General features: G+C 56.7%; 1 protein-coding gene across 8 annotated transcripts; it reads left to right on the top strand.

The window, feature by feature from the left end:
• The first annotated feature begins 200 nt into the window (after window positions 1-200).
• On the top strand, window positions 201-25,564 carry VILL (villin like). 8 transcript variants are annotated; one of them, XM_027522724.1, is made up of 21 exons: window positions 201-322; window positions 5,599-5,665; window positions 9,759-9,825; window positions 9,948-10,022; window positions 10,332-10,537; window positions 11,768-11,876; window positions 13,064-13,174; window positions 13,478-13,677; window positions 14,036-14,114; window positions 14,207-14,305; window positions 14,905-15,043; window positions 15,193-15,293; window positions 17,186-17,323; window positions 17,428-17,586; window positions 18,123-18,302; window positions 18,841-18,986; window positions 19,925-20,069; window positions 23,949-24,134; window positions 24,302-24,373; window positions 24,774-25,049; window positions 25,293-25,564. In XM_027522724.1, the coding sequence occupies exons 1-21, from the start codon at window positions 313-315 to the stop codon at window positions 25,404-25,406; spliced, it is 2,679 nt and encodes an 892-aa protein (XP_027378525.1). In that variant the 5' UTR covers window positions 201-312; the 3' UTR covers window positions 25,407-25,564. The 8 variants fall into 8 exon arrangements, with proteins under 8 accessions (XP_027378525.1, XP_027378529.1, XP_027378530.1 ...); XM_027522728.1 differs by lacking the exon at window positions 201-322 and adding an exon at window positions 4,737-5,215; XM_027522729.1 differs by lacking the exons at window positions 201-322; window positions 5,599-5,665 and adding exons at window positions 4,737-5,215; window positions 5,533-5,598.
• The last annotated feature ends 133 nt before the right edge of the window (window positions 25,565-25,697 follow it).

Raw genomic sequence — 25,697 nt, 5'->3', positions numbered from 1 at the left:
AGAGCTGTGGACCTTGACTCCAAGGGAGCTAGATAACCACTCTGCCCAGGGTTACGACCAGACAGAAGCAATCTGGCCCACCATCCTCCCCCAAGGATTCCAAGTTCAGCCTGAGGAAACCACACCCCCCACCCCGCCCCCTCAGAGCCACAGGCATTGTGGTACCTAAACCCACAGCCCTTGCGTACCCTAGCTGAGATGCTCTGGTGACCAGGTGAAGCACGGCAAAGGACCAGGAAGAGAATAAGGATACCCAAGACAGTTTCTCTCACTGGGACATCCAGGAAACACGGCCCTCAACCCAGCCCCTCTATGCAGGAAGGTAAGGGGCTGCAAGGGTGCCCCCTCACCCCCTCCACACACACACTAGGAAGTACAGGCAGAGCCCTGGGCAGAGCCTCGCCACTCTCAGGACTGTCTCTTCATAAAGATAGCTAATTCAGATAGCAAAAAAACACTAGGGTCAACAGTCTCAGTAGACAGGCCTTATCCTCATTCTGTGGATGAGAAAACCGAGGCCTGGGAGACAATGCTTTGAAGTCCTGTCACAGGAATACAGGGTTCTACCAGGCATGTCTGTTCATCTAAACCCAGGGCACAGTGTGTGTGTCAGCCCAGGAAACTTCGTGTTTACTCAGAGACAAGCCCATACCCCCCACAGATAGTCTGTGCCAGGCCCCTAGGTGCCCTCCCCACTGTAGAGCACCTAGCCAGCCAGGACAGCCCAGCTGCCTCCCTGGTTCTGGATTCCTAGGCTGTGTCCCCTTGCCTTCTCTGGCATTGTCCCCACGCCCCCACCTTTGCATACAGGCAAACAAAAGGTTGAGAACTGCGGCTGCCCCTGAAGCCGGGGTGTCCCAGGGAGTGTCCACAGGTCCCCTGAATAGGCAAGAAGGGAACAGGTCATCACGAGGTCACTCGCTTGGGACCTGGCATACTGAGCCTTGACCTGCTGATGTTTTCTTATTTGAGCACCTATCACCTCTCTATCGTAAGACCAGGGCAAGAAGCCAAGGAGGGTGGGGGAGGAGTGGCTGGGAAAGAAGACAGTCGCTGGGCTTACCGACTGTCTAGCCACCGGGTTGCATAGGAGGCTAGCCACACAGTCTGTGTAACCTGAGATGTTGGAGTGGCACACATCTGTGCCAGGGCTGCCCGGGGATCAACAGGCTGCTCAAGGCCCATGAGCCACCAACTGGCATGGCCACCAGCCTGATTTGCAAGGGGAACACGCTAGACCCTCAGGCCTTCAGGAGCAGGCTACGTGGGCTCTGGGTGTTCCACTCCACACCGCTCTTTTCCCAGTGCCCTCTCCTTGCTCAGTGATCCTGTTCTGGCTGCCCATTAGAATCACCTGAGGGCCCTTAAAAATACAGATCCTTAAGTCCACCCCAGACCATTTAAACCTCGGTCTCTGAGGGTGGACATTCTGTTTTTAAGTGCCTAGACGACTCAAAGGTCATCTACCAGAACTGAGAACCCCCACTCCAACTAGTTGTGGAGGAAAAGTCACCCCAAACTGTTCCAGGCCTGACACCCAGGTATGGCAGACGAGCTATGGGCAGGGCTTAGGAGGAATGCATTGTTCTATCTGAAAGATAAAGCGTGTGTTCATTGCCAAAAAAAAAATTCAGGAAACCAAGAAAAGTACACAGAAAACACGATACATTGGGAGCCTTTCCCAAGGCAGGGATGAGGAAGGAGCCCCAGTAAGAGCCCCACCTAGTTGATAGCTCCCTGCTTTTATACTGAGGTGGGGAGCAGAGTGGCTACCCCACTTCACGTCGGAGCAGTGGGCCAGGCAGGTCACCAGCAACACCTCACCTGGCCAGAGGAGTGGTGAGGGATGGCGCCTTCCCGGCCCCTCATATGTCTAACTGGCGTGGGTGCTCCCACAGGGCAGGGCCAGACTTCCCCCACCGCTGAGACGCAAGACAGCAGCCCTTCTGGTTCTCAGGAACCTAGGCCTGTTCTCTGGGCTGCCATCAGGCTTGGACACTCCTCCACACGGCCCGATGGAGTGATGGCCCCGCGGGCACAGGGCTAGCTCCATCTCCTCCGGCCCTGGAGGTTCCCATGGCGCCCGCGGGGAGTCGCGCTCCGACCATGCGCGCCCCCGTGGCCGGGGACCCTGTCACTGCTCTTCCGTGGCCTGCAGCCAGGTTGGGGGGGCGGGGATCAGGAGGAGGGGCCCCACGTGGACCCAAGGCTGCTCTCCTCAAGGGCGTGGGACCGGACATGTCCAGACCGTGGGACCCAGGACCCGAGTTAGGCCGCCCCATCCTGGGTGTAGGTACCGTACGCTCTCCGGGGGCGCACCGCCCCCCCACCCCACCTCCGTGGGACTTGGTCCACAGAAGAGGTGACATCTTGCATCTGTGTGGGAGGGACTCAGATGAGGCCTGGGGCCCCAGGACCAGGAGCGGGGAACCAGAGAGCAGGTAACCTAGGGGGGCGAACCTGGAGCGGGCCGGCCTCCATCGCCGCCTTCCCCGCCCCTAGGCCTAAGTCAACATTGAAGCAGAGCTGGCGGGCTGGGCCTTCCGAGATAAGCTCAGGGAGAGGGGCGGGAGCACCGCATACCGCTGAGAACCCTCGGACCCTGCAGGGCGAGAGCAGAGGCAGTCAAGGCCAGAGCAGTGCTGGCCAAGGCAAACCAGGCTCAGTGTCCTTCAGACTGCAAACCCAGATGCGTGGGAGGGTGGCCGAACAGGAGGAGAGGGTGGCAGAGACCCCTCCTTGAGCAGGAGGAAGAGAGAGGCCGGTACCGCCTCCTCGTAGCATACTAGCTGCCTGTGAGCACTGCTCAGGGCCTCGGTGTTCTCTCTGTGTGTCAAGGGCCTGATCCCATGGAGCTTGTCCACCCCAGACACAAAACAGTGCTGCTCATCTAGGCCCCAGCCAGGCCCTGGGCCCACTGCCATCTCTCTGGGCCCAGGCTCACAGGTTACAGGGGAGGCTGTACTGGAGTAGGGCAGTTATGCCCACCCAAGTTCTTCTAGGTCCCAGAGACCCAGAAATTTCTAAAGGGAGGGGTCTTGGAGAGGTCCTTGTGCCTCCCCCAACTAAGCCGCTGAGGCTGCATGGTGCCAGGTTGGGTGTCCTACCCTGCCTACAACAGGCATGGAAGGAGGTGTCATATTGGTTGAGTCCAGAATGTGGAAAAGGAACCACGGGCAGATCAAGGAGAAAGGCCTATAGGCAAAAGAAACAAGTGCAAAGATCCAGAGCCTAGAATGAGGTTCGCATCTTAAGAGACACAGGAATTCTGTTTGGAACATAGAACTGGGGCGAGAGATAGGAGATGCAGCCAAAGGGACAGGCAACCGGGGATATTATTTTAGGGATGCCAGTGGAAGATCTGAAGCAGGGGAGTGGCATGATCTGATGTATGGCTGAACCATCTCTCTGGCTATGGTGGGAAGATGGACATAGGGGCCAGACAGACTGATGCAGGAGCTCATGGTACCAACTAGTGTGAGAGGCTGCCTTCCAGAGCGGGCTAGCCAGGCCCAGGAGCCCAGATGAACCAACCACTGGCCAGCCTGGTGGGTGTGAGGGAAGAAAAGGAACTTGGGATGGCTCCCAGGTTTGGGGCCTGGAGCAACCAGCTAGATGTTTGTGCCCTTTTCAGAGGCTGTGAGGAGGTAGATCTGAACAAGGCCTGACATGGATGTCAAGCGTGAAGGCAGACATGCCAGAAGAAACGTGACCAGATGAAGGAGATGGATGGAGGCTGAGGGAGGTTGGGAATAGTGGGAGTCGGGGTCAGAAGGGACACTGGCGTTTCCATGGTGTTTAAAGCCTGGGGACTGGAACTTGGGAAGAAACTAGAAAGATGACAAGAGCGGAGGCCTGAGCTCTGCGCCTGCTGACACTGAAAGGCCCCAAAGGAGACTGTGGAGCAGCCAGTGCAGTGGGGAAAAAACTTGGGCTGGGGGCTGATTCAAGGGGAAGGGGTGGTCAGCAAGTCTCTGGCTGTAGCGGGCGGTGGTAAGGTGAAGACGGAGTCAACCCCCAGCTTTCGGACTCTGGCACCTAGGAAAGAAACATTTCCAGGGAATGAGGAACAAAGACCAACCAGAATGAGCAGAGAAGTTGAGATGAGATGGGGAGAAGTGAGTGCACAGCATTTCGCTGGACACCGGACAAAAGGAGCCAGGAAACAGGTGCTCAGGTAGGCAGAGCCACACTCACACAGGCATGCACTGTGCAGGCACAGGTCCCAGAAGGGAACGGAGGCTAAAAAGGCATTCTCCCACACACAGGTCAGATACACACAGGTACTGGCCAAGTGCCCTGTGACACAGGCCTCCATTCATACACAGGGGCCCAGTAACTCTATCTGTTAAACAGTCACGCACTGGCAGTACGTCCTCCCAGGCACAGTTGGACCTAGATTTCCTGGAGTTGCCTCAACTTGTGACAGGGAGCAGTGGCAGTGAGCGCTGAATGTGGAGAAAGGGTCTTGGGGTCAGTGGCAGCTTTCAGCAGTGTTTCTGCATTGGAAGGGGAGTCCACACTGGCTGCACGTGGCTGGGACTGAGGCCATGGTGACCCTGGAGTTTCTGGAAGGCTCTATTTCCAGCTCCTCCCCCATCCCACAATCAGGAAGGAAAGGAAGGGGCAGCCCTAGCAAGGGCTGGACTGGCCTCTCCCACGATGGGTATCAGGGCTCCCTGGGGAAGGCTGTGCCGGGCAGTGAGCCCAACTTAGGCTGTGAAGGATAGTGGAGGTGCAGGAGGGAGCCCTGGCCCCCTTCCTCCACCTTCTGAAGTGGCCTGGGTCTCACAGAGCCAGATTGCTAACCCATCCTGCAATAAATAGCCTTGGTCTTGCTTCCTCCTAAAGTTTCCTGGGGTGGCCTGGCCTCCTGGAGGTCAGGGATCAAGGGCTGTCAGAAGGGAAGTCACAGTGGCTTCCACAGCCTACATCTCAGCACAGCCCAGGCCTCCACCCCCTGCTTTCTCTGCCCACCAGTCCAGCTGTGGCCCTGGGGACAGGGCTGGCCCCTCTCAGAGAGCTGGGTCAATATTTGTTGAGTGACTAAGTGACTGACTCAGCATAAATGCCAGCGCCCGCCAAGCGCTGAGGTATGTTCTGCTGGGCCAGGCGGGGACAGGGATTGAGTTACAGTGGCAATGGGCAGAGCCGGCCCCATGCCAAGCCCAGCACTGCCCACAGGCAGGGTGAAGGCAGGAGCAGTTTCCAGCAGGTAGGCTGGGTGGGGAAGAGACTCCCGGGGCCAGGGTGGGAGGGCTGCTCCGAATCAGGAGCGTACCACGTGGGGTCACTGGGCCCAGGGTTGCCCAGGGGCCTGACAGAGCTGGGGAGGCAGCGGAGCCAGCCAGCAGGTGAGAACACTGGCGGGGGCCGGGAGGCTGCAACCAGAGCAGCTCTGGGTGGAGCGGGGTTGGGGGCGGGGGTGGGGGTGGGGAGAGAAAGTGGCGGATTTTCTACGGGATAGGGGTGTCTGTCTCCCAGAGTCCATACCCTGGGGGCCCCGGGCCATCCCCCCTCCTCCCACTCCAGCAGGCAGCGCCCCTCCTCGCTTCCTGGAAGTCAGGCAAAGTGACCTCGGAGCCCGCCCCTTCACAGGTACCTCAGGAGGAGGAAGTTCACACCCCGGGGAGACAAGGGGCAGCAGAGCCAGAGGAGGCTCTAGGTAAAGACGGGGGGAGGGGGAAGGGGGGGATGAAGAGACCCCGGGAAGGGAGGGGGCCCCAGGGAGAGAAGGGGGCACCTGAACCGGAGGAGAACCCAGGGGACCGATAGGGGCGTCTGGAGGGAGAAGAATGCACAGTGGGGCGGGGGAGTCACGAGAGAAGGGGCGCTGGGGAGAGAGGATGCGTGGGGGATGGTGGGGGCACTCAGGGAAGGAGGGGGCAGCAGGAGAGAAGAGCAAGTCAGAGGAGGAACTGGGCATCTGAGAGAGAAAGGGGGCTGTGGGGGGACAGAGTGAGCCCCCAGGGAAGAGAAAGGGGCTTCCAGCAGGAGAGGGCACCGAGTGGGGGGATGTGTCCCCACTCAGGGCGGGTGACGGAAGGGGAAGAGGGGACATGCTTGGGTGCAAGAGCCTGTGGATCAGAAGGGGCACTCTAGGGAGGAAGGGACCGCCTGGGGGAAGAAGAGGAGGGTGCTGGCGGGGGGAGGGCCCCACCCTTTTTGCACCCCTTCCCCACCCCCAGCACCCCTTCCCCACCCCCAGCACCCCTTTCCCACCCCCCAGCACGTGGAAGACAGGTGACATGGGATGAGGCCTCAGGCCCCGGAGCCTGAGAGTGTGACTCCCCAGGCTAGCACTAGATATCAGAGCACCCTGCGAGCCCCTCGAGGGTAATGCTGTCCCTCCACGGTAAAGCCAGCCCAGTCCCCACTTTCTCCCCACAGGGAGCCCTGGTGACCCCTCTGCTGAGCCAGCCAGGCTTCCTGTCCCTCTGTCACTGCTTCCCAGCTGCAGCTCCTGGCAGTACCTCTCGTCACTGCCTGCCCGTGCCCTGGTCGCTGTCAGTAGTCACTGCTGCCGCCCGTCACCGCCGAACGTCACTATGCCTGTCCCTTGACCTCACTGCGTGTTTCCCTTTGCCTGAGACCACCATCACACGGTCACCACGTCTGCCGTCGCTCATGGCACTGCCACAGCAGTTCCGGGTGCAGTGAGAGAGCACGGTGACTCCATCCACTTTCCCCTCCGCAGTCACGGGCCAGCGGACCTTTAGGGTGTCAGGCAGTGGGAGCCAGCAGTAAATAAGAAGAGAAGCCCCTGGCCCCGGAACCCTGTACTCTAGTGAGGGAGACCAGGCCATGAGCACTCGGGGACTCCAACTCGGGATGAGGAGGCAGCTCTAGCCCCACGAGAACCCCCTCCCCCCTCCCCCCCCCCCCCCCCGGTTCCCCTGGGTAGCTCCCTCCCCCACCCCTCCCCACCCCACACACATCCATAGCTGCCTTGGCCCTCTTTGAGAGGGTTGGGTGTTTCCCGGTGTGAGTTCACCAGGGCCTGGGCCCGGCCTGGATAAAGACCTAAGGAATGTGGGCTGCTCTCGGTGGCCCCCATCACACTATGCCTCTGATTCTGTAACTCTGTATCCCCTGCCACTTCCTTTCCCCTGGTCATGCAGAGTCAAGGCTGTTCCTCCTGGGATATAACACGCTGGAGGTGAGCAGGGAGAGGAAGGGAGAGGAGTGAACACCACACCAGGACCACTAGAGGGGAGAAGTTCAGTAAGAAGGGACTTCTGGATCTATGAGGCAAAGCAGCAGCAAGGAGGAAAAGTTGCAGGTGGTGGGATTTACAGGTCAAAAGAACTTCCACCAGTGAAGCAATGACCAAATCTCAGGCAGGGGCTTCTGAAGGAGGGGTGCAGGGAAGCCCGGGGTCGTTGAGAGTCACCTGCAGACAGGCAACAAAATCCAGAGCTCCCTTCATCCCCAGATCCTTCTCATTCCACTCCTCTCTCCTGTGCCACTTGGAACCATGGAGCACAACAAAGATGCTGTTTGGAGAGCCAATGGCTGTCTGCAGTCTGTTTGCATCGCTTGTTTGTAAGCGTTCAGCTGTGTATCAAGAATGTGAGAGTGTTTTGGCCTGATTTACCCAAGCTGCTTGTGTTGGCTAAGCCTATTACTTGCCGCAGTGTCTGTCACCTTCTTCACAGTCAGGCTGTATGTTCAGAGTCTGTCCTGGGTTTGCAGAATCTTCATCTACCCTGCCAAACCTCTTTCTGTCCTAAGCCTGTTTGGAGAATCTGAGTCTTTTTAAACAGTCTGTCCCTCTTTCCTCATGGGTAAGATACTTATTTTTTTTTTTTTTAATTGCAAAAGCTGCCCTGCATGCAAACCTCTCTGTCTACAGAGCTGGTCTTACATGCTTGGCTGGGACATTTCTTTCTGCCTAAAGACACTATCCTTGTTTTCAAAGATTTGTCTGTTTTCCGCACCTGTCCGAGTCAGCAGAACCTGTTCCCTTGGCAGGAAGTATCTCTGTCTCTAGATTGTGTCCTGCTCGCAGAGTCTTTTCCTCTTTCAGAGCCAGGTTCTGTCTGCAGAACCTGAGCCCTGTTTGTACAGTCTGGGGTGTTTTTCAGGGCCTTTGCCTATTTGCACGGCCTATCTGAACTTGCCTGGATAGAAACTCTGTCTGCAGGCTTTACTCCTACAAAGAGTTCTCACCACCAGGGGTCGCTGTGTCTGTGAGCACCTCTGTCTTTCTGTAGAGCCTATCCCTGTTGGCAGAGCCCATGTCAGTCTGCACGGTCTATTCCTAATAATTGCATGTGTACTTTTTAACAGGACCTGTTCCTATTCATGGAGTCTTTATCTGTTTCTAGAACTCATCCTTTTCTAAAGCCTGACCCTGTTTGCAGAACCTGGGCTCTCTACAGAACCCAGCCCTGTTTCAATATCTTGTCCCCGTCTGGAGCATCTGTGCTGGCCCACAGAGCTGATTTCCCAGCTGGCTCCTTTCAGCATATCCTGCCCTTTCTAAAGATGTCACTGTTAACAGAGGCCGTCTGTTTGCAGAGCCTGTGTGGGCTTACAAGACCTCTCCTGTTTGCCAAGACTCTGTCTCTAGGGGCCTTGTCTACAGAGCCTGTGTCTTTTCACAGAGCCTAAGTCTCTCAGCAGAGCTCATGACTGCTTGCCCAGCCTGTTTCCATCTCCCCGTGTGCAGGATTTGAGGCTGTTTCCCGTGGCTGTCCCTGCATACTAAGCCTGACCACGCCTAGAGAACTTTGGCCTGTTTCAGAGTTGCCTCTGTCTGAGAAGCACATCTCTGACTGGTAACTCTGTGCCTGTTTGCAGAGCCTTGCCTATCTGTGTGCCTGTTCATATCTGCAGAGTCTGTCCGTTCTGCAAAAAGTCCCTGTCTTAAGAGTTCATCCCCACCCACAAAGATTTGCAAAGCCTTTCCCATTTCTGAAAAGCTCCTCCATACCAGCAGAACCCAGGACTGTTCGCAGAGCCTTTCTCAGCATTCACAGCCTTTGCTTGTTTGCCCAGCCTGTCTGAATTTCCCCAGGTACTGTCTGTGTCTCTTCACACAGGTCGTCCTTTCAAAGGTGGTGTCTGTCAACAGAACTCATCTTTGTCAGGAGAACCTGTGCCTGTTCCATCCCTTTCTTGGGTCTCAGGAAGCTGTCCCTGTTTGCAGAGCCTGTGCTTGTACACAGAGCCTTTTCTCTGCAGGTGCTGTGTCTCTTTGCACGGCCACCTTGCAGCAGTCTGAAAGACCTTGCATTATTTGCCCTGTGTGCAGAGCCTATCTTGCCTACAGGATTCTGTCTTACTTCAAGAGCCGTGTCCCTGTTGGCAGAGCCTGTCCCTGCCTGCAGCACCTGTTGTTACTGAGCAGAGCCCTCGCCCTCTGCAAGCCTATCACCATCCACAGTGCCTGTCTCTGGCTGCAGATCCTACATCTGTCTGTTTTGAACTCTGTCTGGCAAAGGTGGTCCATAGACTCAAAGCCTACTGTTGTCTACCAAGCTCAGCCTTTTTTCAAGAGCACAAACGCAGACCACAAGCTAGGTCCCTGTTTGCAAAGCCTCTGTGCTGACATCTGCAGTACCTGTCCTGGTTTTCTGGCACTTGTGTTTATGCAGCCCTCGTCATAAGGGGCACAGGCCCTGACGAAGGGGCTTTGGAGAGCTGTCGGTGAGGAGAGCTCCTGCTTGGAGCCCAGAGGACCGGGGGCAAGGGGGCAACCTGAGCCTAAGGACTCCGGCTTGTGTTTCCTCTCTCCCTCCCTCCTGATCTAGGATGGACACCAGGAGGGGCCTCCCTGACATTGAGAGTCACAGGGACCTCCACATATGGATCATTGAGGTGAGCAGTACGACCAAACAGAAGAACTGGGAGAGTGTTCGGGTCTCTGAGACTAGGCTTCTCCCACCCCAGAGGGTCATGGTTGCTCTCCTGAGTCCTCAGGAGGCACCCTCCTCTCCCAGAACCTGCAGATGGTGCCGGTCCCCGAGCCGGCTTACGGGAACTTCTTCGAGAAGCACTGCTATGTCGTTCTGCACGTGAGCACTTGAGGAGCCTTTTGGGGGACTGGGCGGGGGGAGGGGCACAGCCCACTGGGGGCTCTGATGATGCAGATTAAGCTCCACCCTGGGAAGAGGCAGGCTGGGAGCCCAAGAATCGCATCCCACAAGGAGGCTGCTGCTGCCCTTGAGGCTTTTTACCCTCCCCTCCGCATTCTCCCTCTCTTAGCTGCGGAAGCACCTGACCAGTCTCCCCAAAGCCCTTGCTACCTCCTCCACCTTGGGCCCCAGCCCCCCCCCCTGGGACCCCAGCCCCCTACCACACACACACAAACTCTTGGGCCCTAGGTCCCCCAGAGCCTGAAGGCCACACCGGGCGTGCCCAAAGACCTGCACTACTGGGTCGGCAAGATGGCGGCACCGGGGGCGCAGGGCGCGCCGGGCTCCTTCCTGCAGCATCTGAAGGAGGCGCTGGGCGGCGCCACCGTGCAGCACCGCGAGGTGCAAGGCCACGAGTCCGCTTGTTTTCGAAGCTACTTCCGCTCGGGAATCATGTGAGTGAGACCGGCAGGGGGCTGATAGGGCCAGAAGCTGTGCGGTGGCTGGCAGCTGGGGCAACTGGCTTCCTCATCACAGCGTGTGGGGTGTGTTGGAGTTGTTTTGTGTGTTTTTTTTTTTAATATATAGAAATCATACCATACAACCTACCCATATAAAATACACAATTCAGTATTTATAGTATATCCACAGACTTATGTGATCCATCACCACAGTTTTAGAACGTTTTCGTCACCCCCCAAAGAATACCCCTACCCTTTAGCATCATCCCCACTTCCTCCCATACTCCCTTCCCTCCATCCGTTTAGATTTCTCTCTTCTGGACATTTTACTTAAATAGAATTAGACAATGCCGTGTGTGCTTATACCACATTTTATTTGTTTTCACCACTTAATGGATATTTGGCTTGTTTCTACTTTTTAGCTGTTACAGGTAATACTGTTGTGAACATTGGCATACAGTTTTGGGCTAGTTTTTGCCCCCATTTTTACTGAGATATACAGGACTCTATCAGTGTAAGGCGTACAGCACAATGGTTTTACTTGCAGGTATTGTGAAGTGATTACTGCAGTAAGTTTACTCACATCTAGTACTGTACATAAATCTTTGTGTGGACATTTGTTTTTCATTTCTCTTGGGTGTATACCCAGGAGTGGATCCCAGTTTTGTTTTGAGTTCGCTTTTGTGTTACCATGCCCAGGATAAATATGTCTTTTGTTGTAAATTGCTTCAAACATGTTTTTAATTACCAAATGCATTGAACCATAGGAAACTGCCAGTATTCAATCATTCTGTTGAACCAAATACATGTAAATAGTGTGTACATAAATGCATGCACACATGTATACATGCACATGCAGAAAACATGCCAGCCCATATATGTCCACCTACCGGTGGGCACACATCAGTGAGTATTCATGTCCACCTACACACACATACACAGTTATGTGAATTCCATGCATACACATCTATACTCACAAGGATATAGATACACATACCCACATGCATACATGGATATGCACATGCATGTGTCTACATATCTATACACGGATAAGCACATGCACAGTCCTGCCCCCATATGCTTGCACACACGTGTTCATATCTACTTGCACATACATGTTAGGCACATGTGTGTCCCCACATGTGCACGTGCCCATGTTTGTGTCTGCACTCACTGCCCGAGTGGCAGTCTGTGGTCTCACGTGGGACCCTGTGCTCTCCTCAGCTACAGGAAGGGAGGCCTGGCCTCTGCCCTCAAGCATGTGGAGACCAACGTGTACAATATCCAGCGACTGCTGCGCATCCGAGGGGGGAAGCACGTGTCGGCCACCGAGGTGAGAGCTGCGAGGGATGCCGCCTGACCTTGGACTCAGCTGGACTGCATGTCCTGGAGTGTCGGGAGGTGTGGAGGGTGGTGGGGACAGTGAGGGGAATGTGGGCGGTCGGCCTATCCTGATGAGGAGAGAGAAGGCAGAGCCCAGCTTCCAGCCCCACCTCTGCCGTGTCTCCTCTGACCCTTGGTTTCCTCGTCTGTCCCGGAGCACATTAAGACCTAGGACAGGGAGGCGGATGAGATGATGCACCTGGGTGGCCCCGGTAAGCAGCACCATGAGAGAAAGGATGATCTGGGGAGGTGCACGGCCCCACACTCTCATACACATTGTCATTGCCACCCATAGGCACACACAGCCTCTCCCACTGCTACCCCAGAGCCACTGGGCCTATTGAGAGCCTTTGTGCAAATTAGACCTGAATGCTCCTTACTCCTGTCAGGATATTGATGGAAAATACTAATCTTGTGAGAACAAGATGGTCTCCTGCCATCCAGTGTAGTGAACAGTCAGGAGTCTGACACCTGCCCCGAATTGTGCACATTACTTTCGACACAGTTCTGGGATGCACACACAGTCCCGCCCAGCTCATGCAGTGTCACCCATTGATTCAGTGACCAAACATCTGGCTCATGCAGGGCCACCATGCAGCCCGAGGTTTTGCCTGTTAGCCTGCCATAATTATTCAGAGCCCCCACTTTTCCTCTCAAAAGTGCCTCTGTTGGGGTGATAATTGCCCTCAGCCCCAGATCACACACTGTCTCCTACACAGGCACACATGCACTGTCACCCAGGAGCACACACAGCTACACACATGGAGAAGCAGATGCGTGAGCCCCACTTGTATCCATGTGTCCACGTACACACGCACTGCTGTGGACACGCGCCAAGAAGTGCCAGATTCAGTCACGGACACCCTGTGAAAGGAAGCATATTGGAGTCACAGACACCCAGAGACGCACCCAGCCACACCCACACAGTGACCCTTGAGGTCTCATGTGCTTACACCGATGCGTGCCTACACACAGCTCACACATACACCGCACACACCACACCACACTCATACATGCAGCTTGCTGCACACAAGTGACACACCTGAGCTATGCTCACGTGGGCAGGGGCTGGCTGTGGGCCTTCCCAGGGTCCAGGTAGTATGACCCCCCGTCTCTCCCTGACCCTGGCCCTCGCAGGTGGAGCTCTCCTGGCACAGCTTCAACAATAGTGATGTCTTCCTGCTGGACCTGGGGAGGATGATGATCCAGTGGAATGGGCCCAAGGCCAGCGCGGCCAGGAAGGCGCGGGTCAGTGTCTGCCCCAGGAACAAAGGGCTGCAGGGCTTGGGGGGAGGGATGGTCCTCCATGGGCCCATCCTCCAGCCACCCCAAGAAGTGGGCATGGCTCTCCGCCCAAGAAGCTGAGCAGTACCTACAAGCTGAGTCCAGATTCCACACTGGGGGTACCCCTGGATACCAGGATCAGGAGGTACCTCCCCAGGCCCCCCACCTCTGGGAGCTGAGCAATAACAGGAAGGGTCTGGGCTGGAATGTCTGAGAGGTGAAGAGGGCATGCTGGGGAGGCCCTGACTTCCAGCTCTGGTCCCGCAGGGCCTGTTCCTGACCCACAGCCTCCGGGACAGGGAGCGTGGCGGTCGTGCACAGGTCAGCGTGGTGGATGATGAGGCTGAAGCCACTGACCTCATGGAGATCATGGAAGCTGTGCTGGGCCGCAGAGTGGGCAGCCTGCACGCCGCCATGCCCAGCAAGAGGATGAATCAGCTGCAGAAGGCCAATGTCCACCTCTACCAGTGAGCAGGCCTTGGGAGTGGGCGTGTCCCAAGGGTGGGTGTGTCCATCATTACCGCAGTCACGTGGTGCCTCTAGGAAGGCCTCTAGGAAAGGCTCCTGGCTGTCTGGAGCAGGCCATAAGGCACCTTGGCCTCAGCCTGTACTCTAGCATGGCTGCCTTCCTGAGAAACTCATTGTACAGACAAGGCGACTGGGGCCCTGAAAAGGCCAGGGCACTGCCCAAGGCTTCATAGCAAGGCTGCGAAGAACCCAGCCCCCAAGCCTTCTGCTTCTGGAGGCAGGAGGGGCGGTGGCAGCTGGAGTGGAACCAGGCCAGGAAGGGGCTGAACTGCCCACATCTGCATGCCTGTCCCCTAGAGTCTGCCAGAAGAGCAAGGATCTGGTGGTCCAAGAGTTGTCGACCTGCCCATTGACCCAAGACCTGCTTCAGGAGGAGGTGAGGCAGGCTTGGTCCCAGCCATCCCCATCCACTCCATAACTCCAGCCCACTCCGGACCACATACTGACCAGCCCCACTTCTGATCCCAGAACTGCTACATCCTGGATCAGGGTGGCTTCAAGATCTACGTGTGGCAGGGACGCCGGGCCAGCCTCCAGGAGAGAGGGGCTGCCTTCAGGAGGGCTCTGGTGAGGCTGGGGGCCCTGTCTCAGAGGGTCGTTGTGCCACCCTGGGGTCTGAGGATGGGGGACATCTGTGTTCTGGGGTCTAAAGGGAGGGGTAGTCCTGCCCTGGAGCCAGGAGGGGGATACCTCGTGCCCTTGGAGCCCTGTCTGATGGAGGAGAATATAACCCGGTCCCGGGGTCCGAGCCTGGAGACCCACTGCCCTATCTGAGGGAGGAGACACACTCTGACCACAGATCCCAGGGGAACACACGGCCTCTCTCTAGGGTACCACAGGCTTGTGGTACCTGGGGTACAGTCTTACCTTGAGGTCTGAGGATTTTCCAGCACTGGGCCCACCTTCCTTTTCCAGGAAGGGAGGCAGGGTTCTGCCTGGGGTCTGAGGGGTGGTCATAGCCCGCCCTTCCGGAGGCCCGAAGTAAGGGGAACCTGCGTGTCCTTGGGGACCTCGGAGAAATCGGTAGTGTCAGAGCCAGCTCCTTATACGGGTCACGAGCTCAGTTAATTAATGCTGCTCAGTGCACAGCTGGCCCCGCAGCTCCCGCGGGGTAGAGTGGAGCAGTGGGCCCCTGGGCCACACGCCTCACCCAACTCCCGCCCCAGAACTTCATCCAGGCCAAGGGCTACCCGAGCTACACCAGCGTGGAGGTGATGGACGACGGCGCCGAGTCGGCCGGGTTCAAGCAGCTCTTCCGATCGTGGTCTGGGCAGCAGCGCAAGAACAAGAACCTTAGTGGGATGGGTGAGAGGGCGTGGCCAGAGAGCGGGGCGGGGATCCGAGCTGCAGTGGGCGGGCAGGGCCCAGAATATCCCCGAGAAGAGTGAGGGGTGTGGCTGGAGGGAGCTTTTTGTGTGATGGGCGGGGCAAGACACCCTCTGTCCCACCCTCAGGTAAACTGTTTCAGGTGAAGCTAGACGTGGGCAAGCTGCACAGCCAGCCTGAGCTAGCCGCCCAGCTCAGGATGGTGGACGACGCTTCTGGGAGCGTGCAGGTGAGGGGCACTGGCTTGGCTGGGTGAAGATGTCTTCAGGTGAACCATGTGGCTGCTAAAGTGTCGCAGGTATGCCCTGGTGCACGTCTGCACACAATCAGGGACCCTCGGGGGCATGTGTACACGTACCCACACCGCCCCTGAGCCAGCTCATACTGTGTGTGATAGTATTGTCTCACACAGTGGCCACTTGCTGGTAACATGGCACTCAGCACAGTAACATCTGGACAATTAATTGTGCCTTTTTGTCGTATGTTTGACACAACCATACCTATTATATTATAGACACATACACCTTTGTCACTGTACTTATTCACAGCTAGGTACACAGTTGCAAACATGTAGCTGTACAAACTCTACATCACACATGATCACACCCCCACACCCAACCTTCAACACAGTCACACCCTGTCAGCTCCCTGTCTGGGCTCAGACAGACGTCCTGGGAGATGCAGGGTTTGGGGGCTACTTCCAGGCTCTGTATAGGGCAGGGTTGCCTCTTGACTTACTGGGTCACCCCTGGTCAGGGCCCTTAATGTCTTCAGGACTCAGTTGTTTAGAAGGCTCATTTTTTAAAGTCTTTAAAATGGGGCTAAATCTGTGGTCCACCTGGCCCCCAGGCTGGTGTGCGGGTGCTGTGGGATGATGGGAACAGGACAGTGGGCCTGTTTGAGGGGTGCTAGTTCTCAAGGTCGGCCAAGGTCAGAGAAAATACAGTTTCTCCAAGGTTCCCTCCAACTTTTGCCCTGATATGGATGGACAGTGGCAATGAGCGGGGAGGAGGCTGAGAATAGGAGGACGGGGAGCAGGGAGAGAGGATGAGAGGTTGGAGGACAGGGAGAGACTGAGGGAGGAGGGAGAAGACAGAAGCTAGAGGGAGGAGGGGGTAGGGCAGGGCGGGAGGGCTGAAGGCCCAGGAGAGGAGAAAGGGAATCAGGGAGAGGTGGGGTACCCAGGCAGAGACCAGCGGAAAATGGAGATAAGGGCAAGGAAGGCAGGAAGGAGGGGTCTGTAGCCCAGACCCCAAGTACCAAGGCAGGGACGGGACCCACCCACCCCAGCAGTGGGGGAACAGGCAGCCAAGGGGAGGACTCAAGCCAGGAGGCCTGGCTGCCAGGTGAGTGCAGCTCCTGGAGGCATGGGACGGGAGTCAGCCTCTTCTGCAAGAAGCAGGATGCTGGGTGCTCTGGTCTTTTCCAGAGACTGCTATCAGGCCTCAGGATGCCCCGATATTATTTCTTACTACATCAAAGTGAGCACTGTTACCCCCACTTTACAGGTGGAAAAAGATTTACACTTTACAGATTCACTTTACAGGTGAATCTCAGCATGGACTCACTGCCCATGTGGGTGACCAGGATTCGACCAGGATCTCCCTGGCTTGGCTCCCCACAGGAAAAAGAAATCATGCTAAGTGTGACAGACTGTTTCCTTTTCAGTCTTTGAACAGGCTTTGCTTTTCTAAATGACACTTGAGAAAAGGAAAATTTTCCAAGAACCCTGGGCCTTGCTTCCACCCAGCTTCTGCTCCCCTGGCCTGAGCAGCGATCAGCAGTGCAGAACCTGTCTGGCCCTTGCTCGGCTGTGGCTGGTGGGCTCAGGCTGGGGTGGCCTGAAGCAGCTGGGGCAGCCTCTGGAGTCCTCCCTACTTGTTTGTTGCAGGTGCTCCACACCAACTCAGAGTCCTGGCTGCGAGCAGCCTGGCGCAGATGTAGGCCCCAGGGGTCTGTGGGGGGAGCACAGAGCCTGGGGTGGGTGCACACCTCGGAGGGAGCCCCTTGCCTGCACAGGTGCGGCCGGCCTCTGGCTGCGGAGAGCTTCCTGGCTGGACAGGTGGGTGGGCTGGTTTAGGTGGAGGCACCACCCGTGCCTGTCGGTCCCCTGTTCCCCAGATATGGTGTATCCAGGATTCACACAGGCAGCCTGTGGACCCCAAGCGCCACGGACAGTTGTGCGCTGACAGCTGCTACCTTGTCCTGTACACCTACCGGAGGATGGGCTTCGTCCAGCACGTCCTGTACCTGTGGCAGGTGCGCCGGCCTGAGTCGGGTGGCGGGCACCCTCAAGCCCTGAAGCGGAGGAGCCAAGGACGGGGCCTGTGACCTGCGCGGGCCCTCACCGCTCCCGCCCACAGGGCCTCCAGGCCACGGCACATGAGATCAGCGCCCTGAGGGGCAATGCCGAGGAGCTGGACCTGTGGTACCGTGGAGCCCTGGTGCAGGAGCACGTGACCATGGGCAGCGAGCCCCCCCACTTCCTCGCCATCTTCCAGGGCCAGCTCGTGATCTTCCAGGTAGGGCTCACCTTGCTGCCGCCGCCACGGCTTCCCCAGTCCTCGGTGTGCCTGTGGCCTTTCCATGCCCAGGCTGAGCACCTTCTCTGCAGGCCAGGGGCCAGCCTACCGCCCCTCAGCTTCCTGGTGTTTCTCTGAGGCCCAGGCGCTCCGAGGGTGACCCCGGCCTGCCCCAGTTTCCTCCCCCATCCCCAGAGCCAACCACAGAACAGGGGCGCAGTGAGGAAGCTGAACAGAAGGGGAGCCGGGGCCTTGTCTGGGGTCACACACAGACCCAGCTGCTCTCCACTCTCCACCTTTAAAGCCTGGGGGACCCTTGCTCTGACCCCTCCGAGATGGGGTGAGGGATCCATTTAGAAAGGGCCTAGTGCCCTATTCCAGATTAAGGGGCTTTTCCCACTACACACTCACAGAGAACAGAAAATAGAGGTAGCTTTAAGAGGGGGCCCTGGGTGCTGATGCAGTACAGCCCCCGCCCTGGGAGAGGGGGCAGCCCAGGACCCCTTACCTCAGCCTGAGGCCCAGTCCTCTCATAGGGGCACCCCAGGCACAGCAGGAAGGGGCAGCCAGCACCCGCCGTGAGCCTCTTCCACATCCAAGGCACCGACAGCTACAACACCCGGACCATGGAGGTGCCAGCCCGCGCCTCAGCCCTCAACTCCAGCGACGTCTTCCTGCTGGTGACAGCCAACCTCTGCTACCTCTGGTTTGGAAAGGTAGCCCACGCCCGGGGCAGGGGCACCAGGCCAGGGAAGTCCACTCCTCAGCAGAGGCTGACTGCAAGCCCAGCCTCAGACAGGCCAGGAGGGAGGCGGCGGAGAGCCACCTGTGCTTTCTGGAACCTGGGGGAAGTTATAACGTGACAGGTGGACAGGGGCGTCCACAGGTCAGAGCCACGCCAGGCCGGGGCCACCTCCTCTCCTTCCGGCCTCGTTCAGGGACCAGGTCCCTCCCCAAGTGTCTTGGGGATCTTCAGCTGATCTTCAGCGTAAAACCTGAATGATCTGCAAGTCTAGAGGTCTCCATCCTGTGCTCCGACCTGGAGAGGGTCCCTGTGACCTTGATCGCCTGAGGAGACAGAAGCCGGGGGCGGGCGGGGGCGGGGCAGGGAGGAAGGGAGACGCTTGTTCACGCTGGGCCGCGAGCCCAGGCCCCACGTGACTCCTGCTCCCAGGCCCCCATTAGCGGGGGCTGAGGGGCTAGAGGTGAGGCCCTCTCCCGCTGCAGGGCCTGACCCAGCTTCCTGCCTTGCAGGGCTGCAGCGGTGACCAGCGTGAGATGGCGCGGACGGTGGTCACCATCATCTGCAGGGAGGATATGGAGATAGTGCTGGAGGGTCAGGAGCCTCCCAACTTCTGGGAGGCTCTGGGGGGCCGGGCGCCCTACCGCAGCAACAAGAGGTGACAAGGCTGGGAAGAGGGGAGGAAACTGAGGCCCAAGAGGGTGGGTGATTAGTTACGAATCACACAGGGAACTAGACAGAGCCCAGGAGCCCACCCCTCTCTTCTCCCCATCACTGACTTGTAGCGGGAAGATGCTGGGGAGAGCGATGCAGTGGCGCCCTCTGCTGGAGAAATGTACTCCCTGCACGGTCCCGTCCTGGACCATCCAGGACGCAGAGGGCCCGAGGGCAAAAGCGCCGTCCCCCAACCCCGCACTTCCCAGAGGTGGTGTCCCCAGGGTAATGGGACATGTGGGGAAACAGCGTGTGTGCAGTGTGCCAGAATAGTGTGCGTGTCGTGTGTAAATGGATAAGGAAAGGCAGAGGTCTCTCGGGGCTCTGGAAGCAGAGTGCTGGTCTCTCTGTGTGTGCGGGACCTGGCTATTCCCCCCACTGTCTCCTGAGCGCCTACATTCTGCGGTCCCTTCTCTCAGTCTGGCTTCCCTCCTCCTACTCCTCCCACCTTCGGCCTGAGGCGCAGCTCCTGAGCTCCCAGCCCGGGGTGGGGCCAGCGGCTTCTCCCTCCGGGGGGAGCAGGACTTCCCCTGGGCCCTCCCTGCCCTCCCTACCTCCATACTCAGCCGGCTCCCCCCTCCTTCCCGGTGCTCCTTCCCCGGGAAGTTCACGGGGCAGCTTGTGCTTCGGCTGCCTGTGGGTAGACAGATCACCTAGCTTTCTCCACTGACACATGGAGGCCTGGAGGAGGGCAGGCGTTTTGGGAGTAGACCCTGGGATCGGGGAGCTCAGAGGAGGGCCAGCGCGTCCTGCCCTAGGAGGCGTTGTGTTCCAGCCCCGGAGGGGTGGTGGAGGGGTGCTGTGCGGAGGGCTGGCTTGGCCCAGGCTGCCAGAGGCCCAGGGCTCTCTGCGCCCCTCACAGCCTTGTGCCATGCTGGCCAGGCCCCCCGAGGATGTGTGCGACTTTCAGCCACGACTGTTTGAGTGCTCCTGCCAGGCGGGCCCCCTGGTCCTCACAGAAGTAGTGTTCTTCAGCCAAGAGGACCTGGACAAGTATGACGTCATGCTGCTGGACGCCTGGCAGGAGGTGCGGTCACCTGGTGCCCGGGTGGGGTGTGAATGGGATGGGCCTGCGCCTGTCTAACTGGGGAGAGTGTGTGTGGCTTCGAGTATCTAGCCACGTGACTGCATATAAGGCTGCGGGTGAGTGACTGCCTGTGACCCTGAGACCCTGAGACCCTGAGGACTGTGATCCTGTGGCTATGGATGAGACGCGGGGAGCCTGTGGGAGGCTGTGGCTGTGTGTCTAGGGCTCACATGCGCTGGAGTTGGGTGCAGTGTACCTGTGTGCCTTCTGACCGCGGAAGCCCAGGCGACCAAGTGCCTGTGGCTGACGTGTCAGTGCTGAGTGGGTGTCCGTAAAGTGACTGCGTGTGTGTATACATATGTGTGTGTAGTGGCCATAAAGTGACTGCGTGTGTATATGTATGTGTGTATTGGCCATAAAGTGATTGTCTGTGTGTATATGTGTGTGGTGTCCATAAAGTGATTATGTGTGTGTGTGTGTGTGTGTGTGTAGTGGCCATAAAGTGATTGTCTATGTGTATATGTATATGTGTGTGGTGTCCATAAAGTGATTGTGTGTGTGTGTGTGTGTGTGTGTGTGTAGTGGCCATAATGTGATTGTCTATGTGTATATGAAGAGATGGCAAGAATACACAGAAGAACTGTACAAAAAAGAGCTTCATGACCCAGATAATCACAATGGTGTGATCACTCACCTAGAGCCAGACATCCTGGAATGTGAAGTCAAGTAGGCCTTAGAAAGCATCACTACAAACAAAGCTAGTGGAGGTGATGGAATTCCAGTTGAGCTCTTTCAAATCCTGAAAGATGATGCTGTGAAAATGCTGCACTCAATATGCCAGCAAATTTGGAAAACTCAGCAGTGGCCACAGGACTGGAAAAGGTCAGTTTTCATTCCAATCCCAAAGAAATGCAATGCCAAAGAATGCTCAAACTACCGCACAATTGCACTTATCTCACACGCTAGTAAAGTAATGCTCAAAATTCTCCAAGCCAGGCTTCAGCAATACATGAGCCGTGAACTTCCAGATGTTCAAGCTGGTTTTAGAAAAGGCAGAGGAACCAGAGATCAAATTGCCAACATCTGCTGGATCATCGAAAAAGCAAGAGAGTTCCAGAAAAACATCTATTTCTGCTTTATTGACTATGCCAAAGCCTTTGACTGTGTGGATCGCAATAAACTGTGGAAAATTCTGAAAGAGATGGGAATACCAGACCACCTGACCTGCCTCTTGAGAAACCTATATGCAGGTCAGGAAGCAAGAGTTAGAACTGGACATGGAACAACAGACTGGTTCCAAATAGGAAAAAGAGTACATCAAGGCTGTATATTGTCACCCTGCTTATTTAACTTATATGCAGAGTACATCATGAGAAACGCTGGGCTGGAAGAAGCACAAGCTGGAATCAAGATTGCCGAGAGAAATATCAATGCTGCTGCTACTAAGTCGCTTCAGTCATGTCCGACTCTGTGCAACCCCATAGACGGCAGCCCACCAGGCTCCCCCATCCCTGGGATTCTCCAGGCAAGAACACTGGAGTGGGTTGCCATTTGCTTCTCCAATGCATGAAAGTGAAAAGTGAAAGTGAAGTTGCTCAGTCGTGTCCGACTCTAGCGAAATATCAATAATCTCAGATATGCAGATGACACCACCCTTATGGCAGAAAGTGAAGAGGAACTCAAAAGCCTCTTGATGAAAGTGAAAGTGGAGAGTGAAAGAGTTGGCTTAAAACTCAACATTCAGAAAACGAAGATTATGGCATCTGGTCCCATCACTTCATGGGAAATAGATGGGGAAACAGGGGAAACAGTGTCAGACTTTATTTTGGGGGGCTCCAGAATCACTGCAGATGGTGACTGCAGCCATGAAATTTAAAAGACGCTTACTCCTTGGAAGGAAAGTTATGACCAACCTAGATAGCATATTGAAAAGCAGAGATATTACTTTGCCAACAAAGGTCCATCTAGTCACGGCTATGGTTTTTCGAGTAATCATGTATGGATGTGAGAGTTGGACTGTGAAGAAGGCTGAGCATGGAAGAATTGATGCTTTTGAACTGTGGTGTTGGAGAAGACTCTTGAGAGTCCCTTGGACTGCAAGGAGATCCAACCAGTCCATCCTACAGGAGATCAGTCCTGGGTGTTCATTGGAAGGACCGATGCTGAAGCTGAAACTCCAATACTTTGGCCACTCATTGGAAAAGACTCTGATGCTGGGAGGGATTGGGGGCAGGAGGAGAAGGGGATGACAGAGGATGAGATGGCTAGATGGCATCACGGACTTGATGGAAGTGAGTTTGAATGAACTTCAGGACTTGGTGATGGACAGGGAGGCCTGGCGTTCTGTGATTCATGGGGTCGCAAAGAGTCAGACACGACTGAGCAACTGAACTGAACTGAACTGATGTGTATATGTGTGTGGTGTCCATAAAGTGATTGTGTGTGTGTGTGTATGTGTGTGTGTGTGGTGTCCATAAAGTGATTGTGTGTGTATGTGTGTGGTGTCCATAAAGTGATTGTGTGTGTGTGTATGTGTGTGTGTATGTGTAGTGGCCATAAAGTGATTGTATGTGTGTATATATGTGTGTGTGTGGTGTCTTCATGTACCTGCATTTGATCTCCATTTATTTCCTCTCTGATCTTCATTATTTCCTTGCTGGTGCTGACTTTAGATTTTGTTCTTTTTATCTAATTTTGTTCTCTTTACCTAATATTTGTAGATAATAGGTTGTTTATTCGAGATTTTTCTAGTTTTCTTGAGGCTGGCCTGTATCACCATGAATTTCCCCCCAAGGACTGCTTTGACTGCACCCCATAGATTTTTGTATGGCTGTGTTTTCATCGTCATCTGTCGGTGTGCGTGCATTTGCCTGTGTTCATGCAGCTGTGTGTGATGGCTGTGTGGTCAAGGAACTGGCTGTAAGTGGCCAGACCAGCCAGGAGCAATGATGCTGTGCAAGAGGCTGTGACACTGGCTGACGGTATGGGTGCCTGAGTGAATGTATTCATGCGACTGTGCAATCATGTTTCAGTGTGGCCGGATGCAGTGGCGTTTCAAGATAATGTTTTCCAGGCTGTGCGATCCAGTGTGACTGTGGATCAGCTGTGTCTGTGTGTGGGTGATTGTGTGTGGCCGTGATTTGCCTTCTGGCTGAGTGGTGAGGGACAGTTGTGTCTGTGTAGCTGTGGCTGTTTGTGTGTGTGTCTGGGACGCCATGTGAGTATGGCAGGGAGGCCTTTGGGCTCCCATCCCACTCAGAGCACAAGCAAAGCCCTGTGCCCAGCAGCCCTGGTTCTGCCTCTCTCTCACTCTGCTCCAGCCCCCACGCCCTCCTGGCTGCTCCTTGAGCACGCCGGCACACTCAGGGCCTTTGCGCTGTGTGTCTCCTCTGCTCAGAGCATCCCCCAGCCCCACTCCCTCAGATCTTGACTCAAATGTCGTCTTTTCAGTAAGGCTTTCCCTGACTCAAATGACGGTATCTACCACTTCACCACCACGACCACCACTCTTCTTTCCCTGCCTTGTTTTTCTCCATCTGATATTCTACATAATTTACTTATTTTTGTGCTTCCCCCAGCAAACGAAAGCTCTGCAAGGGCAGGGATTTTGTCTATGTGTTTTCCATGGTTGAGTCCCTCATCCCGAGATAGTGCCTGGCACACCATTGGTACTCAGTAAATATGTGTGGATTGACTACACACATGCATGCCTGCGAACCTCCTGGCATGTTTCCGGGTGTGCGGGTGTGTGGCCAGCCTGCTGGGTGGGTCTGGTTGGCTGGGATATGTGTGGGGGGCTCTGAGACCACCTGTTGGACAGGGCTGGGAGGGAAGAGGTCAGCTCCACCCACCCAAGGCCAGGCCCCCTCTGTGGCCCAGATCTTCCTGTGGTTGGGGGCAGCTGCCAGCGAGTGGAAGCAGGAGGCTGTGGCCTGGGGCCAGGAGTACCTGAAGACCCACCCGGCAGGGAGGAGCCTGGCCACACCCATTGTGCTGGTCAAGCAGGGCCACGAGCCTCCCACCTTCATTGGATGGTTCTGCACCTGGGACCCCTACAAATGGAGTGTGAGTGACACCTGGACTCCCCCATCCCCACCCTAATCCACAGGAGGGGGCCGCCCTGGTATACTGAGGGGGAGCCATCACCCTGCCCAGGGACCTCCGGTCTGTGGAGGGAACCTGATCCCTTTGTTGCCCCTCCATCAAGCTCCCATCCTGATTCTTGCCCCTAGAACACCCAGTCCTACGAGGAGGTGGTGGCGGGTGACCCGGGAGCAGTTTCTACCATCTCTGAGATAACAGCCGTGAGTATTAGGGGCCCCCTTCCCTGGTGGCTCAGATAGTGAAGAATCTGCCTGCAATGCAGGAGACCTGGGTTCAATCCCTGGGTTGGGAAGATGCCCTGGAGGAGGGCATGGCAACCCACTCCAGTAATCTTGCCTGGAGAATCCCCATGGACAGAGGAGCCTGGTGGGCTACAGTCCATGGGGTCAAAAAAGAGTTGGACCCAGCTGAGCAACTAACGCACACACACACTCATGGGTCTGGGCTGGCATGGCCCAGAGGCCAGAATGAGCAGGGAAGGAGCCAGGCGCCGGAAGGGGCAGGAGTGGCATTGGGGGCAAGAGGACCAGGGGGCTCAGTGCAGCCTCCTGAGGGAGCCCATCCCCCAGCTTCCTGAGCCTGAGGCCCCTCTCCTGGCAGGAGATCGTCAACTTCCGGCTGTCCAGATGGCCAGGCAATGACAGGGCAGGCCCGTTGGCCCTGCGGGCCCTCAAGAGCTCCGAGGACATCTCAGAGAGTGAGCTGGAGCTGGGCCCCCGCGCAGGCACCGGCAGCCGGAGCACCGTCAGCAGCGCCAGCAGCAGCAGCTACCAGAGCAGCCCCCAATCCCTGGGCAGTGGGGGCCTGCCCCGGGAACAGCTGAGGCACCAGGCTGCCGAGGACCTGCCGGAGGGCGTGGACCCGGCCCACAAGGAGGTGGGTGCTTAGAACCCCTGCCGCTCCCAGTCCCCACACTCGTGCAGGGAAAGCTGAGCTGCAGGCACCCAGGGCGTGACCCACAGGTGGTGGGCCATGGGCAGCTGCCCTGGGAGACGAGTGTTCCAGATGGGGTGATGGGCAGAGAGACGTGGGAGAGGATGGCACCTCTGGGTGGGTGGGACAGGGTTGTGGGACACCCTGCCTCTGCACCCACTCTCTCCTGCCCCCACCCTGCCTCAGGCCTATCTCTCAGACTCTGATTTCCAAGATATCTTTGGGAAGTCCAAGGAGGAGTTCTACAGCATGGCCAAGTGGAGGCAGCAGCAGGAGAAGCAGCAGCTTGGCTTCTTCTGAACCCAGGCCCTGCCCTGCCAGTGCCACCCAGATGGTCCAGGCGTGGGCACCCGCCTGCGGGCACCTCCGTACAAATACCAGAGCCTGAGGAGGTCCTCCTGGCACTCCCTCCTTGGAGACTCCTGGTCCCTAAAATAAAAGCCAGTGGCTCTGACAAGGTGTGGTGAGTCAGCTTTCAGGGTTGGGTCACTCAGGTCCACCTCTTAGGAGAGTGGGCCTCTGGGACTGGGGGGGCAAGGGGGGCTGTGACATTCCAAAGCCTGAGCCCTCCATGCCCTCCACCTTGAGTGG

This window comes from Bos indicus x Bos taurus, chromosome 22 (genome assembly GCF_003369695.1).
Source record: "Bos indicus x Bos taurus breed Angus x Brahman F1 hybrid chromosome 22, Bos_hybrid_MaternalHap_v2.0, whole genome shotgun sequence".
In the NCBI taxonomy this organism is placed as follows: domain Eukaryota; kingdom Metazoa; phylum Chordata; class Mammalia; order Artiodactyla; family Bovidae; genus Bos; species Bos indicus x Bos taurus.
The sequence above is the reverse complement of the archived record's forward strand: the minus strand, read 5'-3'. Positions and strand labels throughout refer to the sequence as shown.

Coding starts and splice junctions, on each gene's coding strand:
- VILL (XM_027522724.1), top strand. Junction 10,023..10,331: donor ACTGCTATGTCGTTCTGCAC/GTGAGCACTTGA, acceptor CTTGGGCCCTAG/GTCCCCCAGAGCCTGAAGGC. Junction 15,044..15,192: donor CAAGAACCTTAGTGGGATGG/GTGAGAGGGCGT, acceptor TCCCACCCTCAG/GTAAACTGTTTCAGGTGAAG.